The sequence below is a fragment of the Vicia villosa genome, linkage group LG4 (assembly GCF_029867415.1).
Source record: "Vicia villosa cultivar HV-30 ecotype Madison, WI linkage group LG4, Vvil1.0, whole genome shotgun sequence".
NCBI lineage: Eukaryota > Viridiplantae > Streptophyta > Magnoliopsida > Fabales > Fabaceae > Vicia > Vicia villosa.
The window spans coordinates 114,594,512-114,609,460 of record NC_081183.1 but is presented as its reverse complement, the minus strand read 5'-3'; the positions used below and the strand labels follow the sequence as shown (position 1 = coordinate 114,609,460).

At 34.3% G+C, this 14,949-nt stretch overlaps 3 protein-coding genes across 3 annotated transcripts; 2 read left to right on the top strand and 1 right to left on the bottom strand.

Moving 5' to 3' along the window:
• The first annotated feature begins 4,806 nt into the window (after positions 1-4,806).
• LOC131597708 (uncharacterized) lies at positions 4,807-5,722 on the top strand. Its single transcript, XM_058870385.1, has 2 exons — positions 4,807-4,903; positions 5,328-5,722. The coding sequence occupies exons 1-2, from the start codon at positions 4,807-4,809 to the stop codon at positions 5,720-5,722; spliced, it is 492 nt and encodes a 163-aa protein (XP_058726368.1).
• A 4,379-nt stretch (positions 5,723-10,101) lies between these two features.
• LOC131597706 (putative serine/threonine-protein kinase) lies at positions 10,102-12,244 on the bottom strand. The gene is made up of 7 exons (XM_058870384.1): positions 12,106-12,244; positions 11,936-11,989; positions 11,592-11,722; positions 11,274-11,487; positions 10,842-11,073; positions 10,598-10,748; positions 10,102-10,430 (listed from the first exon to the last, which is right to left on the bottom strand). Exons 1-7 carry the CDS (start codon positions 12,242-12,244, stop codon positions 10,149-10,151), a joined length of 1,203 nt encoding a protein of 400 aa, XP_058726367.1. The 3' UTR covers positions 10,102-10,148.
• Positions 12,245-13,927: 1,683 nt separating this feature from the next.
• Positions 13,928-14,662, top strand: LOC131597705 (uncharacterized). Its single transcript, XM_058870383.1, has one exon. The coding sequence runs from the start codon at positions 13,928-13,930 to the stop codon at positions 14,660-14,662; it is 735 nt and encodes a 244-aa protein (XP_058726366.1).
• The last annotated feature ends 287 nt before the right edge of the window (positions 14,663-14,949 follow it).

The window sequence follows — 14,949 nt, the reverse complement described above, 5'->3', positions numbered from 1 at the left end:
AAGGGGTCTGGTCGAATTAGGGAAACAAAATCTGCTTGGTGGAGACAAAGTCGAAAAGCTGAAGTTTTGTGAACCCTGTGTACTTGGAAAATCTTGCAGAGTAAAGTTCAACAAAGGCAAACAAAGAACACATGGATCCCTTGATTACATCCATGCTGATCTTTGGGGGCCTGCAAGGTGTGCATCACATTCAGGAGCAAGGTATTTTCTATCCATAGTAGATGATTATTCCAGAAAATTATGGGTATTCATCCAGAAGACTAAGGATGAAACTTTTGAGAATTTCAAAAGTTGGAAGACTCTGGTTGAAAATCAAACTGGCAGGAAGGTCAAGAGGTTGAGAACCGACAATGACCTTGAATTTTGCAATGAGGCATTCGACAGCTTTTGTGCTGCCTTTGGTATTGCAAGGCACAGAACTACTGCAGGTACTCCACAGCAAAATGGTTTGGCTGAAAGATTTAATCGAACTATTTTGGAGAGAGTCAGATGCATGTTGACTAGTGCGGGGTTAAAGAATGTGTTCTGGGCTGAGGCTGTTTCGACAGCAACATATCTGATAAACAGATGTCCTTCGACAGCGTTAGATATGAAGACACCTGAAGAAGTTTGGTCGGGACATCCACCAGATCTCGACAAACTGAGAGTATTTGGCTGTGTAGCCTATGCTCACATTAGGCAAGACAAGGTCGAACCTAGAGCTCTGAAATGCATGTTCATGGGATACCCTGAAGGAGTCAAAGCTTATAGGCTATGGTGCCTAGAGCCAGGTCACAGGAGGTGTATCACCAGTCGAGATGTAGTTTTCAATGAAGCTGAAATGGCTTTTAAGAAAACTGATGATGTTGGTCGAAGTACAGAAACATCTGACGAAGAGCTGGAACAGGTAGAAATTCCTGTTGAGGTGGAGCATGTTGATGCTGAATTGCATATCCCAGATGAAGTCGAAGAAGAAGCAGAAGATGCTGAAGTTGAGGAAACTGACGATGACTACCTATTGTCGAGAGATAGGTCGAGAAGAGTCATCAAGCCACCTCAGAGACTTGGATATGCAGATCTTATAGCTTATGCCTTAATCTCTGCAAGTGAGGTTCTGGACGAAGAACCTAGAGACTATAAGGAAGTTATGAGGAGTCGAAATAAGACTGAATGGCTGAAGGCCATGGATGATGAGATGAAATCTCTTCATGATAATCATACTTGGGAACTGATCAAGAAACCTGTTGGGGCAAGGTTAGTCAGCTGTAAATGGATTTTCAAAGTTAAGGAAGGAATTGAAGGAGTGACGTCGAAAAGATACAAGGCAAGGTTAGTTGCAAGGGGTTTCACTCAGAAAGAAGGTGTCGACTTCAATGATGTGTTTTCTCCTGTTGTGAAGCATAGGTCCATTCGAATGTTGCTTGCCATGGTGGCACAGTCGATCTTGAACTGGAACAGATGGATGTGAAGACTGCGTTCTTGTATGGTGATTTAGATGAAACGATCCTGATGAGGCAACCTGAAGGGTATGTCGAAAAGGGGAAGGAAGATTATGTGTGCAAGTTAAAGAGATCTTTATATGGGCTGAAACAATCTCCTCGACAGTGGAATAGGAGATTCGACAAGTTCATGGCACGCATAAGTTTCATTAGAAGTCAGTTCGACCACTGTGTTTACTTCAGATTTCGACCTGGTAATTCATTTGTTATTTTGTTGCTTTATGTGGATGATATTCTCATAGCAAGCAACAGTGTCGAAGATGTGATGAGGGTGAAGGCTGAACTCAATAAGGAGTTCGATATGAAGGATCTGGGAGCTGCTTCCAGGATTCTTGGAATTGACATTCGAAGAGATAGAAAGAAGTCGAAGTTATGCCTATCTCAAGAGGCATATCTACGAAAGATTCTTGAAAAGTTTGGTATGTCGAATTCGAAGCCAGTTGTGACTCCAACAAACCCTCAATTCAAGCTGAGTATTGATCAGTGTCCCAGTACTGATGTGGAAAGAGCCTATATGAATAGCATCCCATATGCTAATATAGTTGGTTCTTTGATGTATGCTATGGTTTGTACTAGACCCGACATAGCATACGCAGTAAGTCTTGTAAGCAGGTACATGGCGAATCCTGGAAAGGCTCACTGGCAAGCATTGAAGTGGATTTTAAGGTACATAAATGGGTCTCTGAATAGAGTCCTAATTTATGGTGGAGCCTTGGGTGAAGATGGTAAAGCAGTAATCGAAGGATATGTCGACTCTGATTATGCAGGTTGTATGGATTCCAGGAAATCTATTTCTGGATATGTTTTCACTATGTTTGGCACAGCAATTAGTTGGAAAGCAACACTTCAGAAGGTTGTTGCTCTATCAACCACTGAAGCGGAGTACATTGCATTAACTGAAGCTGTGAAAGAAGCATTGTGGCTTGAAGGTTTTGCGAAGGAGCTGAAACTTCAAGGTCGAGGTATCACTGTTAAATGTGATAGTCAAAGTGCAATACACCTGTCGAAGAATTCAGCCTATCATGAGCGAACTAAGCACATTGATGTGAGGCTGCATTTCGTCAGAGGAGTAATCGAGCGTGGAGAAGTCCAAGTGCTGAAGGTTTCGACTGAAGACAATGCTGCTGATATGATCACCAAGACATTGCCGAGTTGCAAGTTTTTCCACTGTATGCAGTTGATAAAGCTGCATGAAGAAAGCTAGTTTGTTCCCTTGATGTTGTAGAGTTAGATCCAAGGTGGAGATTTGTGAGATTTTGGATCGAACTCTAGTATGGCCGAAGGGTAGCTTCTTGGTTCGACAGGGTTAAGCATGAAGTCGAAGGTTGTTCACATGCTTGTGTCGAAGATGCTAGGGTTGTTAGCATGTTAAATTAGGTTTTAGTGTTTAAACCCTAATTTGTTAAGTTAGCTTGTTTATTAAGTTGACTTGTGTAATGGGCCTTGTGGAAAAAGCCCATTAGTTAGTATGTTAGGTTTTATTATAAATAGCATACTAGTCTCTCATCATTGCTAAGCTGCAAATCCTAATTTAGGGTGAGAGAGGTTATTTGTTATTCTTGTAAACTTGTAATCTTGTTTTAAGAGAAAGTGAAAGAATAGCAGTTATAACCAATTATTGTGTTCTTCTTCTGTTCCCTAATTCCCTATTATACTTTGTTATTGGTATCGTTTTTCACAACAATAAGTTTTTAATAACAGAGTAGAAAATATTCATAGTAGAGACGATGTATAATTAACAGTAGTAGGAATATATATAAAAATATTAGAGATTAGTAGTATAATTGTTGAAACAACAATGAGGGAGGCTAGTAATAGTAAAACAACAACAGAAAAAATTAGCAGAAGAATCAGTCAGTGGACTACAGGAAATTATGGGATTAATACTTTATTATGCTGCTATTTTTCTTTGTGATATATCTATGATGATGCAATGCTATTATTTTATGGATAATGTGAAGTAGCAGGAAATATTGTGATGATGAGTTACCTATATTTATTGGTAATAACAGTGATATAAGTCTATGCCTTGCGATGAGATTTGTTATTGTTGAGTATGTAATGCCGCATTTATCGAGTCACATACATTTGCATACTTTGCGACAGTCTGGACTGGAAAACTTTGATGAAGCCTTAGGCCTTATTGATGCCTCTATTAATTGGCAATTTAGCAATGCGGGTTGAAACCTTGTTGGTACCACATACATGTGCATAGTTAGTGTCACATTTTATAATGCATAAGTATGATTTGATGTGAAGTGTCGTGACTTGAATTGTGACTTGAACTGCTTTTTGGATGTAATGATGTGAAGCGAAGTGAATTGTGATGTTGATACTGTGAAGTGGTGGTTTTATATGATCTAAATCTATTATATTATTTATCATAAACTCAATTATATGGTTCAATATCTCACCCCTTCTGTTTGAATGTTATCCCTACGCTGGTAACGTGCAAGTAATCCAGAGTGAAGGCTGCTTACCTTCATTAGTTTGAGTCAGGTGTTGGTCGCTCTGATACGTAACACTCAGGGGGATGAACGCATGTTTCTTTGATTGTTGGTTTTTATTATGTTGTTGAATTTTTAAATTGTTTCCATTAAAGAGCTCTTGATTTAAAGTTGTTTTGAGTTGGACAAGATATTTTGGTATTTTCCATTGAATTTATGAATCTGCTGCGTAGTGATGAAAGTTGTTTTATTTTAAAGTCTAAACAGGTTGTTATCAGTTCATTTGAAAATTATGTGTTATGTATCTGATTTATATGTGATTGATTGTCGTTGTTTTAAGTAGAAAGTGTAGCATCCCATGTTTTGTTGGAAATTTTATACCATGATTTTTATAATATTTGCCGAGTAAAAATTAGGGTGTTACAAAAGACATCTCATATCACTGTTCTATCTGGTTAAAGTTCAACAACTTGAATTGGGGGCCCTAAGCACTTCAAAGTAATTGATGGTTGGTTCAAAGACAGGAACTTCATCAAATTTGTTGAAAAGGAGTGGGATCATTTAGAATGGAAGGAAGGAGAGATTTTTTTTGAAAGAAATATTTAAGATGATTAGGAGTAGTCTTAAGAAGTGGAATAAAGAATTTTTTGGCCGGATTGATTTGGAGGTGGAGGAGGAGTGGATGAGGTAAATGCCATCGACGATCTATTAACAGTTTGGAAGAAGGAGGAGGTCGAAGATCTGGTTACTAGTCGTAGTAAAGAGCTAAGCTCTGTTTAGAACAAACTGACCTTAAAAGAGAGCTTCTTATTCAGAAATCTGGAGTGAGCTGGGTGAGAGATGGTGATTGTAATAGCATGTATTTTCATTCTGTTATGAAAATGAGGAACATGAGAAAATTCATCGGGTCTTTTGAGTCTAGTAAAGGGGTTTTGAATTCTATCAAAGATGTGAAGAAGGAGATTTGCAAGCAATTCAGTGAGTCTAATTTCTCCATACCTTAATTGGAAGGCATTGATTATAGGAGTTTGTCTCTTGATGACAGATTTTTTTTGGAAAAGTCATTTTTGGAGAGTGAGATTAAGGTTGCGATTTAGAATTGCGATAGTTCTAAAAGTCACAGGCCCGACAGTTTCTATTTCCTATTCTTTAAAAAGTGTTGGAGTTTCCTGAAGGAAGATATTATATGTTTTGCGAAGGATTTCCATTCCAAAGCTAGGCTTAACAAATCTATTTCTTCTTCCTTTCTAACACTCATACCAAAGGTCCCAAATCCTCAAAGGCTTGATGATTTCAGACCAATCTGTTTGATGGAGAGTATTACAAGATTACATCGAAGCTTCTTGTGCACAAATTGAAACTTATTCTAGGTCCTTAATTTCTTCTTTCTAAACAACTTTAGCCCCTGGCAGACAATTACTTGATGGTGTGCCTGTTGCTAATAAAGCAATCGACTTATCTACTAGAACCAAGAAAGATTGTTTGTTCTTTAAGGTTTACTTCAAGAAAGCTTATGACAAGGTTAACGCGAATTTCTTAAGGTTTGTGATGAAGAAGATGGGGTTCAGGGAGTTATGGATGGAAGCTTGCGTTTTCACTAGCTTTATGTCCATATTAAGGAATGGGAGTCCTACTAAGGACTTCGAGGTCAGGAGAGGTCTTAGGCAGGGAGATCCTTTGTCTCACTTCTTTGTTCTAGTAACTGAAAGTCTCACAGGCTTGGTTAATAAGGCTTCTGTTTTAGGAGAGTTTATTGGTTTTAAAGTGAATGATAGGAGCTCCTTCTATATTTTATAATTCACAGACGATACTTTATTGATTAGATAAGGGAATTGGAAGAACATGTGGATATTCAAAGCTATTTTAAGGGGATTCAAACTAGTAGCCAGTTTGGGAGTTAACTATCACAAGTGTAAGTTATCCGATTTATACATTAGTGTTGCGGTGAAATTTGTGAGACTAAAGCCATTGAATAGACTTAGCACATTTGTTTTAAAACAGAGTCGCCACCGCGCTATATTGTTTCCAAAGAAAATGGGAGAAAGAGCGAATAAAACCCACAGAAGTTTTTAAAATCAAAACTAATAAAATTATCAGAGATTTGGGTACGGGGGGTTTGTTATGCAAGGGGAAGGTTTTAAGCACCCCTCACATCTATGGTATACCATAGGAACCTCTTTGAAAATATTATTATTATTGTTACTGTAACTTTGAAAATGCTTTTGTGATTTTTTTGTTTAAATAGAGTGGGGAGATGAGAAAAAAAATTTAAAAAGTGAGCTCGATAAGACATCGTATCTTAGGCCTACATACCCCTTTAAAAATAGGGAAGTCAGAGCTTTTGTAGTTCCTCTTAAAAGGAAAATAAAAGGGCCAAGTGGCCAAAATATTTTTGGGTGTTGAGCTTTAACAATACTCAGCGGGTTTCTTAAAGTGTTAAGCTTTAACAATACTTAACAAGTTTTAAAAGGTTAAGATTTAACAATACTTAACAAGTTTTAAATGAAAAAGGACCAAGCTTTATCAATACAAGGTCAATGGTCTAAGAGTAGTTTCACCGAGAATAATTCTCCTCTTAGCACCAAGGTTTTAAAGAAAGGGTAGGTTGAGCTTTAACAATACAAAACCAATGGTTGGTTTTACAAAAGATTGAGCTTTAACAATACAAAACCATTTTCAAAACATGTGCAAAGCTTTAACAATACAAAGCACAAAATTAAAAGAGATTGGAAAAGAGATTGAGTACCTTGACAATTTTAGTCAATACCATTCCCATTCCTTTGGATTTTTCAACAACAAATTTAAGTAATCAATCAATGAATACCTCAAGTGTGTATGTGATAACATGTGTCAAATACAAACAAGTGGGTACAACAAAGAGATCAATGTAGACTCAAATGATAATGGATATAAGATGTTTAAGACCTTTGGATCATTTCATGTATGAATGAATATGATGGATGATGGATGGATATATATATATATATATATATATATATATATATATATATATATATATATATATATATATATATATCATGCATGTACGTTAGTAAACAAAGTATATACAATGATAATACAATGGATGACAAGTACAAAGATACAAGGATGAAAATCAACAAGCATATGTACATAAACAAAAATGAAGAGATCAAAGCAACAAGTCATATTAACATGGGGGAGCAAAGATCAAGAAGTTTTGAATTACGGTTTTGAAATTTATGGTTTTGAATTTACACCTAAACCTAATTGATTTTTAATGATTAAAATACCAAATTTTAAAAGAGAATTGGTCTAAGGGTACATGGTACAATCAAAGGAACCTTGACCTAACCCTAAAAAATTCACACATAAATATTGATAATTTATTTGGTGAAAACATTAAAAGAGAAATGATTTTTAAGTTTTTAAACATAAAAAAGGACTTGTTCTGATTTAATTTTTTTAATGATAAAATAAACAATATTTTTGGGTTTTTTAATTATATTATAAAAATAGATACCATTTTTTAGTAGTGTACAAAATTTGAAGTAAAAAAGATTTGATTTACTATTTTAAATAAATTATTGAAATTGGTTAAAAAATTAAAAAATAAAAGAAAACAAGTGATTAAAAATATGGTTTTGGTCTCAAAGGAACTTGAACCCATGTTAAAACACTTAAAATTTCGCTAAGTTTTTGAACATAAACTTCTTGATCCAATATCTCTCAAATTAATCATTTTTTGAAGAAATACTATAAGTGACAAAGTTGTTTGTTTGATAAAAATCTACAACTTTCATGTCGGGAGATTTTTGAGTTTGTTGGTGAAATTTGAAGTTCCCAAAATGAGGTCAAAATAACTTAACTCTAATTTTGACTTTTGTTGACTTTTTTTTATCTTTGATTAATTTTCTTGATTTTCCTTGATCAAATGACTTTAATAATCATATGTGTAGCAACCTGCCCTAAAAGTTATAGATTTTAGAGTCGCCACCTATTCTAACAGGGCGAATAGGAAACCCTACGAAGTTATAGAGAATTCCGGGTAAGTTGTTATATTCGGGTCGAGGGAAGGTGTTAGGCACCATTAACCCTTTCCTAAGCTTTTAGATTTAAGGCAAAGGTTTGTGGGTAAAAGTGTTAGGGTTTATAGCTAAGGAAATAAATAGGGTGAACGGAAAAATTCGAACCTAATTAGAATTTTGGGGAAGGGGACTCGCCTTGGTTATCCAAGTCCCAACGTACCTCCTTAGGGAAGATCAGAGTCAACGTAGTTCGGGCAGGGTTGTACGTCTTAGAATTAATATGAGGTTGTTTGAAGGTATTTTGAATTACCTTATCGTAGTTTTGAAAATCCGTAGCTTGCAAGGTATTTTGAATTACCTTATCGCAGTTTTGAAAATCCGTAGTTTTGTGAAAGAGATGTGTTTTGAATGGCATACAACCCTGATTTTAATATATTCTATTAATCGCGATGATTAATAGGTTTAATCACCATAATTAACAAATTTAATAAAGGATTGCTAATTATTCTAATTGATATATTCGATTATCACTATTAGCAAATAGGTGTATTTTAAATTAGATTATTAATTAATCGTTACTCCTCGTAATCAATAGATTTGATTAAAAATAATAACGAATTGATAAAAAAATATGCTAATCATCGTAACCAATAGAATCGGTTAAAACCCTTTAGCAAAATAAACCTTATTTGAATTTATTATTTAATTAATTAAATAATTGATTATTACCCATCGCGATCAATTAATTTAATCGAAGTGAATAATAAATAAATTTTAATATTAATTTTATTCTAATTAACTTAATTAATAAAACCCTGAATAAATAAAACTTTAGATTAAATCCTAATTGTAAACCTAAGATTGTTTGGCTAAAAAAACCTAAGTTGGTTAGGAAATCCTAATCCTAATACTTGGGCCAATGGCTAATGGGATTGTGCAAACCCTAATACCTTGATAAACTTCTATAGGGTTTTTGTGATTTTTAACAGTTAAAACTGATTAAATAAATTAAATCGAAATAATCGAATAATTTGGAAATAATCCTAAACCCTAGTTACTAGCCTAATCCTAATTTTATCATCCTAACCCTAATTAAATAAATCAATTAAATTAAACATAATTAATTAACATTTAATCTAAATAATTAAATAATAAAGTAAATAAAAAATATAAAAAAAAACTGGCACCAATCCTGTACATTGAGGCCTTGAGGGTGCACCATGGGACAATATTTCCTGGCCTTCAGATCTGATCATTAGGGAGCCTGACGGTGGAGATGCGAGGCGTATGGTATCCCTGCATAGGGATGAAGCGCTGGATCTGGGAGACAAACAAGGATGTTAAAAAAGAGAAAATTTGATGACACCACAAGGACTCGAGAGAGAGTATGGATCGTGTTGACTAGCCAATAGTATGTCAAGGAATTGCCACACGTGCTGGTCCATTATCCACAACGTTGACTGGGCCCAGAACATGAACCAACCAAAACTCCTAAACGTGCCACGCCATCACTGTCAAAAGGGAAGTTGTCTGGCCACCGGAGCTGTACAGTCGTCTGGTCACCGGAGTTGTACAGCTCTGGTCATCTTCTCTGAGGAGCTTCTCACCACACCTGCAAAAACAATACCAATGAATGGGATCTAAGACTATACCCCCCTAATTCGAGGGCTACGAATTAAGTTCCTTCATGTATATTCTCTCCATTGAGAATGACACAAGAGTGTAGCAGTTGTTACATCATCCATCTTTTTCGTAGGTCTGACTGGTCACCAAGTGGTCGTAAGAATTTGATAGTGAGCACATCAGTATAATTAACTTATATTTGTCAACAACCTTCGCATCAAATCGATATTTTGCGAATAATTTGTTCATAAAAGTCTTTGAAATAATGACTCTTCAATTTATTCCAAACTCCCTTCAAAGATGTTAGATTTAAAATGTGCATATATGACAATATTCAACCAAATGTGTGTTTGATTTATTGTAATTTTACAACATTTATTTTTATGATAAATATTGTTTTCATGTATCATCTCATTTTCAAATTATATCTCATTAAATACATATTTCTAAATTTAAAACCATAGTAGAATAATATCGTAATATTTATGGTTTAAAATTTAAATGTAGACAAATTCGTTATGAGATCATTCATACACCATATATATATACACACCAAAATCAAATAAAATATATACTATTTCCCTTCTTTGACATCATGATTCTTTGACAAATGATGCTTCAAAAGAATGGTTATCTTCATCCTTCCTCGGCCTTCGATCAAGAAACGCCGGCCTCATCGGCGTGGTAACCATTTCAATTTTGAATGTCAACAATGCCACAATTTCTGACATTGGTGGTCTCAAATGTGCGTGAGGTTGAAGGCATAAGAGTGCCACATGAGTTGCTTGCAGAACATCTTTTTCTACAAATCCATCTTGTTTCAGCTTTGGATCAACAAGATCCAATAAACTTGATTTTTCGTATAATTTCCATGCCTGCATCATGAAAACTCACTTTAAATCCATCTTATGTTGCACATGCATGTACTTAGTACGTAACATGCATGTGCTCCAACGTAGATTCTTAATAAAACTAAGAAAATACTAGTTACAACGAAGAACGAAGAACCGTTGTTTCGATTACGGACTCATATAGAACTTACATATTCTGGAAGATACTGCATTTCTGGTGGTAAAGTATGATCTGTGTTTTTTCTGCAACATATAATCTCAAGAAGAAGAACTCCAAAACTATAGGTATCAGCTTTTACTGATAATTCCCCTCTAATAGCATATTCAGGAGCTGTATAGCCTCTATATCAATTAAAAAAGAGAAAAAAACCAAAGATTAACCGAAAATTAAGCTACAATAATCGTAACTTTTGTTTCGATAAAAAAAAAACATACAATGTTCCTGCGAATTGCGTGCTAAGATAAGCTTGATCGTCTGGGAAAAACCTTGCTAGTCCAAAATCTCCGATTCTGGGCAAAAATTTATCGTCCAGAAGAATATTGCTTGCTTTGATATCACGATGAACGATTCTTAAGTGTGAATCTTCGTGAAGATATTGTAATCCCCGCGCTACTCCGAGTATAATTTGAAACCTAGTGCTCCAGTTCAAAAATTGATCATTGTTTCCTATATTAAACGGGTATTATAAACGATGAGTCTAAAATCCAAAATTTGATTTCTTTTCTCTTTAAATTAATGATTTATAAATATCAACAATTTATTTATATTAAAGTATAAATATAAATAAATATTATCGTCGGAGTATAAACTCTGAATCAAATAAGTATACTTAAAGTCTTTATTAAAATTAAAGAAGGGATACACACCATATACGAAGAGGTCTAAACTTCGATTTTTCATGTATTCGTAAACAAGTAGTCTTTGAGGTCCGTCTATGCAACTTCCGAGAAGACGAACCAAATTTTTGTGTTGCATACTTGTGATCAATTTCACTTCTGCCAAAAATTCTCTTTCTCCCTGTTGAGATTTGTTAAGAGCCAGTGCCTTAACAGCAATCATTCTTCCATCTTCCAACTTTCCCTATCAAAAGAATATTAACATGTTGTAGTAGTATAGTATTTCATCATGTTAATCAACAAACATTACTTATGAAACATAGGTTATTGATATTCAATATACATTACCTGATAGACAGGCCCAAATCCACCACTTCCAAGAAGATTACCATGAAAAAAATTATTGGTTGCCTTTCTCAAAGTGTAGTAGTCAAAGTAGCTAATTGACCTAAGGCTCATACTATATAACTCCATGGACCCTATGGAATATATATGAACATGTCTTAGAGAATGAAGTGAAAATTATAAACGCTAGGTTGATTGCAATTTTCTACGAAAGACGTGCACCATCAGAAACACAGACACAACTTTTTACAGAAGTATCGATCTTACAAAGACATACACCACCAGAAACATAGACACAACTTTTTTTAGAAGTATCGAGCAAATTTTAGACTAAATCAATAAATTACCTGATGAGTGTTGTACCGATGGAAATATCGTCTTCGTAGCAGCTGTAGGCTCAGCTATTTTCCCAAAAACCAAACACAAATCAATTACAGAATTTATATAAGATTAGAATATATCTGTAAAATTAAAGAAACTAAAAAAATTGTAAATGGTGTTTTTTTCAAACTACTACCTTCAATTGGAACTGGTTTTTCTGATCCTTTAATACGCTTTCTAAATACAATCCAACAAAGAATCAATATTATGATGACAACTACTATCCCTCCAAGAACAAACAACATTGTTTCACTTTTGTGCTCACTTGACTTCATCTTTGACTCATTAGGAGCTTCTCTTGGAATGGTTCATAAATTTAAATTTAAGCTTATATTATCTATATATGTGCACACCTACATATAGGTGTTATAAATATAATTTCTAGCTATATTTTGTTTCTTTGGGATTTGTTTCTTGTTTCTATGTTGAGAAAAGAAGAAGAAAAAAGTGGGAGAAGGATTCAAAGGTTGTCCCATAGAATTGATCGAAACAAGTTAAAATGTCGGCCAAATAACACATGTGGTTGGATACAAAAGTCCAAACATTATATTGTGCACTACTTTGTTGCTTATGTGGTATTTTATAATACAAGAATCTACTCCTTCGGAAAATCGCCGCATCCAGAAGAGTCTTCTTTTATTATTTATTAGGGATGAATTCCAAAGTATTTGTATTTATATTGTTAAATATTTGAAAAGAATGAGTCTTGGAAGTGTGTTTTTTTCAAAATGTTAAATATAAATTCGGCTAACTATTAACAATTTTTGTATCATGCAATGTTTAAAAAATCGAATCAAACTGACCCGTTCAACTGGTTGGATCGGGAATCAGAGCTGATTTTGACTGATCAACCTTTCAAAATGTTAATGGGTCAAAACAAATAAAATAAAAACTAAATTAAATCGTCTAAAATTGGAGCTGGTTTTGTAAATGACAAATTCACATACAATTGTTCAATTAAGTATATTATATTATTTATTTTTTTGGTGATTCTATCATATTTAATATTTAATTTAGGTATTTTTAATTATTTGATCTTTATTTTAAGTATTATATTTTATTATTTTTATTTTGGTTTGAGTTAGTTTAACTTATTTTTATTGTAATTATTACTTTGTTCAAATTGCTCTTAAATGAAGGTTGACATTAAACATACAATTAAGTTGTGTTATCATGTGTCATCAATCTTGTTGCATTAAGTTTGTAATGATTAAAGTGTTTTTTTTTAATAAGCAATACCCAAGCTTTCACCACACTTATTTAATTAAATTGTCAATGTAAGATTGTGTCTTATATCTATGAAATTTAGTTTCATATTATAAATTTATTTAATAAACAGTTCGACCGTAGATTTAACCGGTTGTATCAATTAAAATTTAAATAGAGAGTTTTATTGGTTCGACCTTCGGTCTGATTTTTAAATCATTGGTAATATATCAAGTTTATGGGGACTTTGCTCTTACACTACTACGACATATACTTTCGGTAACACTATTTTACTGCGACCATTTTGTCAACCGTAGTGTAATATTTCATTTTTAATTCTTCTTAAATGGAAGTGGAGAATTTTAAAGGAAGATAATGCAATTTGGAGTAAATTCTTACTTTTGAGATACCACAATCCTAAGAGTAAGGTGTTGGCTTCAAGCAAGGATCTTTTAAATGGGGATGATTCCCGTTGGTGGAGAGACATTGTTCTTAATGACTTCAAAGAGGACGATTTGGATCAAGGATTTAATGAATGGGTTAAGTGTGAGTTTAAGCAAGGAAACAACATACTTTTTTGGTATAGTTGTTGGGTGGGTGATCATACGCTTAGAGCCACTTTTCCGCTTTTGTTTGCTAGAACTACCAATAAACTTTGTTCGGTGAGTGATATTTACTCTTCTAATCAAGGAGAGATCACTTGGAAATTAGAAGACATTTTTGGGGCGGATGTGTTGAACTCTTCGGATCCGATGGATCCTTCCACCATCACCTCCGCTTCGGATTTGATTGTTGGTGAGGAGCTTAGGGACTTGAAAATGGTTCTTCTAGGGAAGGTGCCGGACTTGATGGCTCCGGATGATTTTCATTGGAAGTTATCTTCCGACGGAATTTTCTCGGTTTCTAGTGTGTCGCATTTGGTCTCAAATGCAAAGGAGCTAGCTTGGCCAATCACAACCACTAAGTTGTTGGAAGTCATTTGGAAGATCAACATTCCGGAAAAGATCAAGATTTTTGCTTGGAGATTTTTCATCAATAGGTTACCTCTAAAAGACTTACTCGTCAATAGAGGTGTGTCTATTCGTTCTTCCGTTGATTGCGTTTTTTGTTCAAACCATCCGGAAACGTTGGAACATATTTTTTTCCATTGCCAAGCTACAAAGGCGGTTTGGGTTAAAATTTACATGTGGTTGGGGAATGATTTGAAGCTTTCTTTAGAGGAGTTCAAGAGTTTTGGGAGTATCCAACAAAAGGTGAAAAACACCAACATTAAAGTCGTCCTAAATTCTACTTGGATAGCATTAATTTGGTGCATTTGGATTATGAGGAATAATGTGGTGTTTGAAGATGGAACTTTTAGCTTTGAAGAGGTGATATCAAACATTATGTTTTTCTCTTGGAGATGGGCTAGCAACAAGGAGCTCCCTAGTAGGATAAATTTCTATGATTGGTACAAGTTTCCTTTACTTTGTATCAAAACAATTTAGTGTTTCTTCGATGTAAGGGTTGCACCCCTAGTGCGATATCTTATAATCAATTGCTTATTAAAAAAAATGTCCATGATTTTATTTTATTTTAGCAAAAACTTTTCATCACAATTTCTAATAACAACAGTGATCATAGAATTTGGGTAACAAGCTTTGAATTCCATAATCAACATTTTCCATTTTTTCAATAAAATAAGCGCGTGTCCCTCAACATTTATTGTTATATAAAATTTGAAAGTATAATAACTACAAGTGTTTCAATAAGCCGTGGTTATATGTTTCATATT

Excerpts from the sequence above, each read along its gene's own strand:
- LOC131597708 (XM_058870385.1), top strand. The coding sequence starts at position 4,807 with ATGAGGAACATGAGAAAATTCATCGGGTCTTTTGAGTCTAGTAAAGGG. Across the intron at positions 4,904-5,327 it reads GGAGATTTGCAAGCAATTCA|CCCCTGGCAGACAATTACTT; the intron begins GTGAGTCTAATT and ends AAACAACTTTAG.
- LOC131597706 (XM_058870384.1), bottom strand. The coding sequence starts at position 12,244 with ATGAAGTCAAGTGAGCACAAAAGTGAAACAATGTTGTTTGTTCTTGGA. Across the intron at positions 11,723-11,935 it reads ATCGGTACAACACTCATCAG|GGTCCATGGAGTTATATAGT; the intron begins GTAATTTATTGA and ends TATATTCCATAG. Across the intron at positions 11,074-11,273 it reads TTTAGACCTCTTCGTATATG|GAAACAATGATCAATTTTTG; the intron begins GTGTGTATCCCT and ends CGTTTAATATAG.
- LOC131597705 (XM_058870383.1), top strand. The coding sequence starts at position 13,928 with ATGGATCCTTCCACCATCACCTCCGCTTCGGATTTGATTGTTGGTGAG.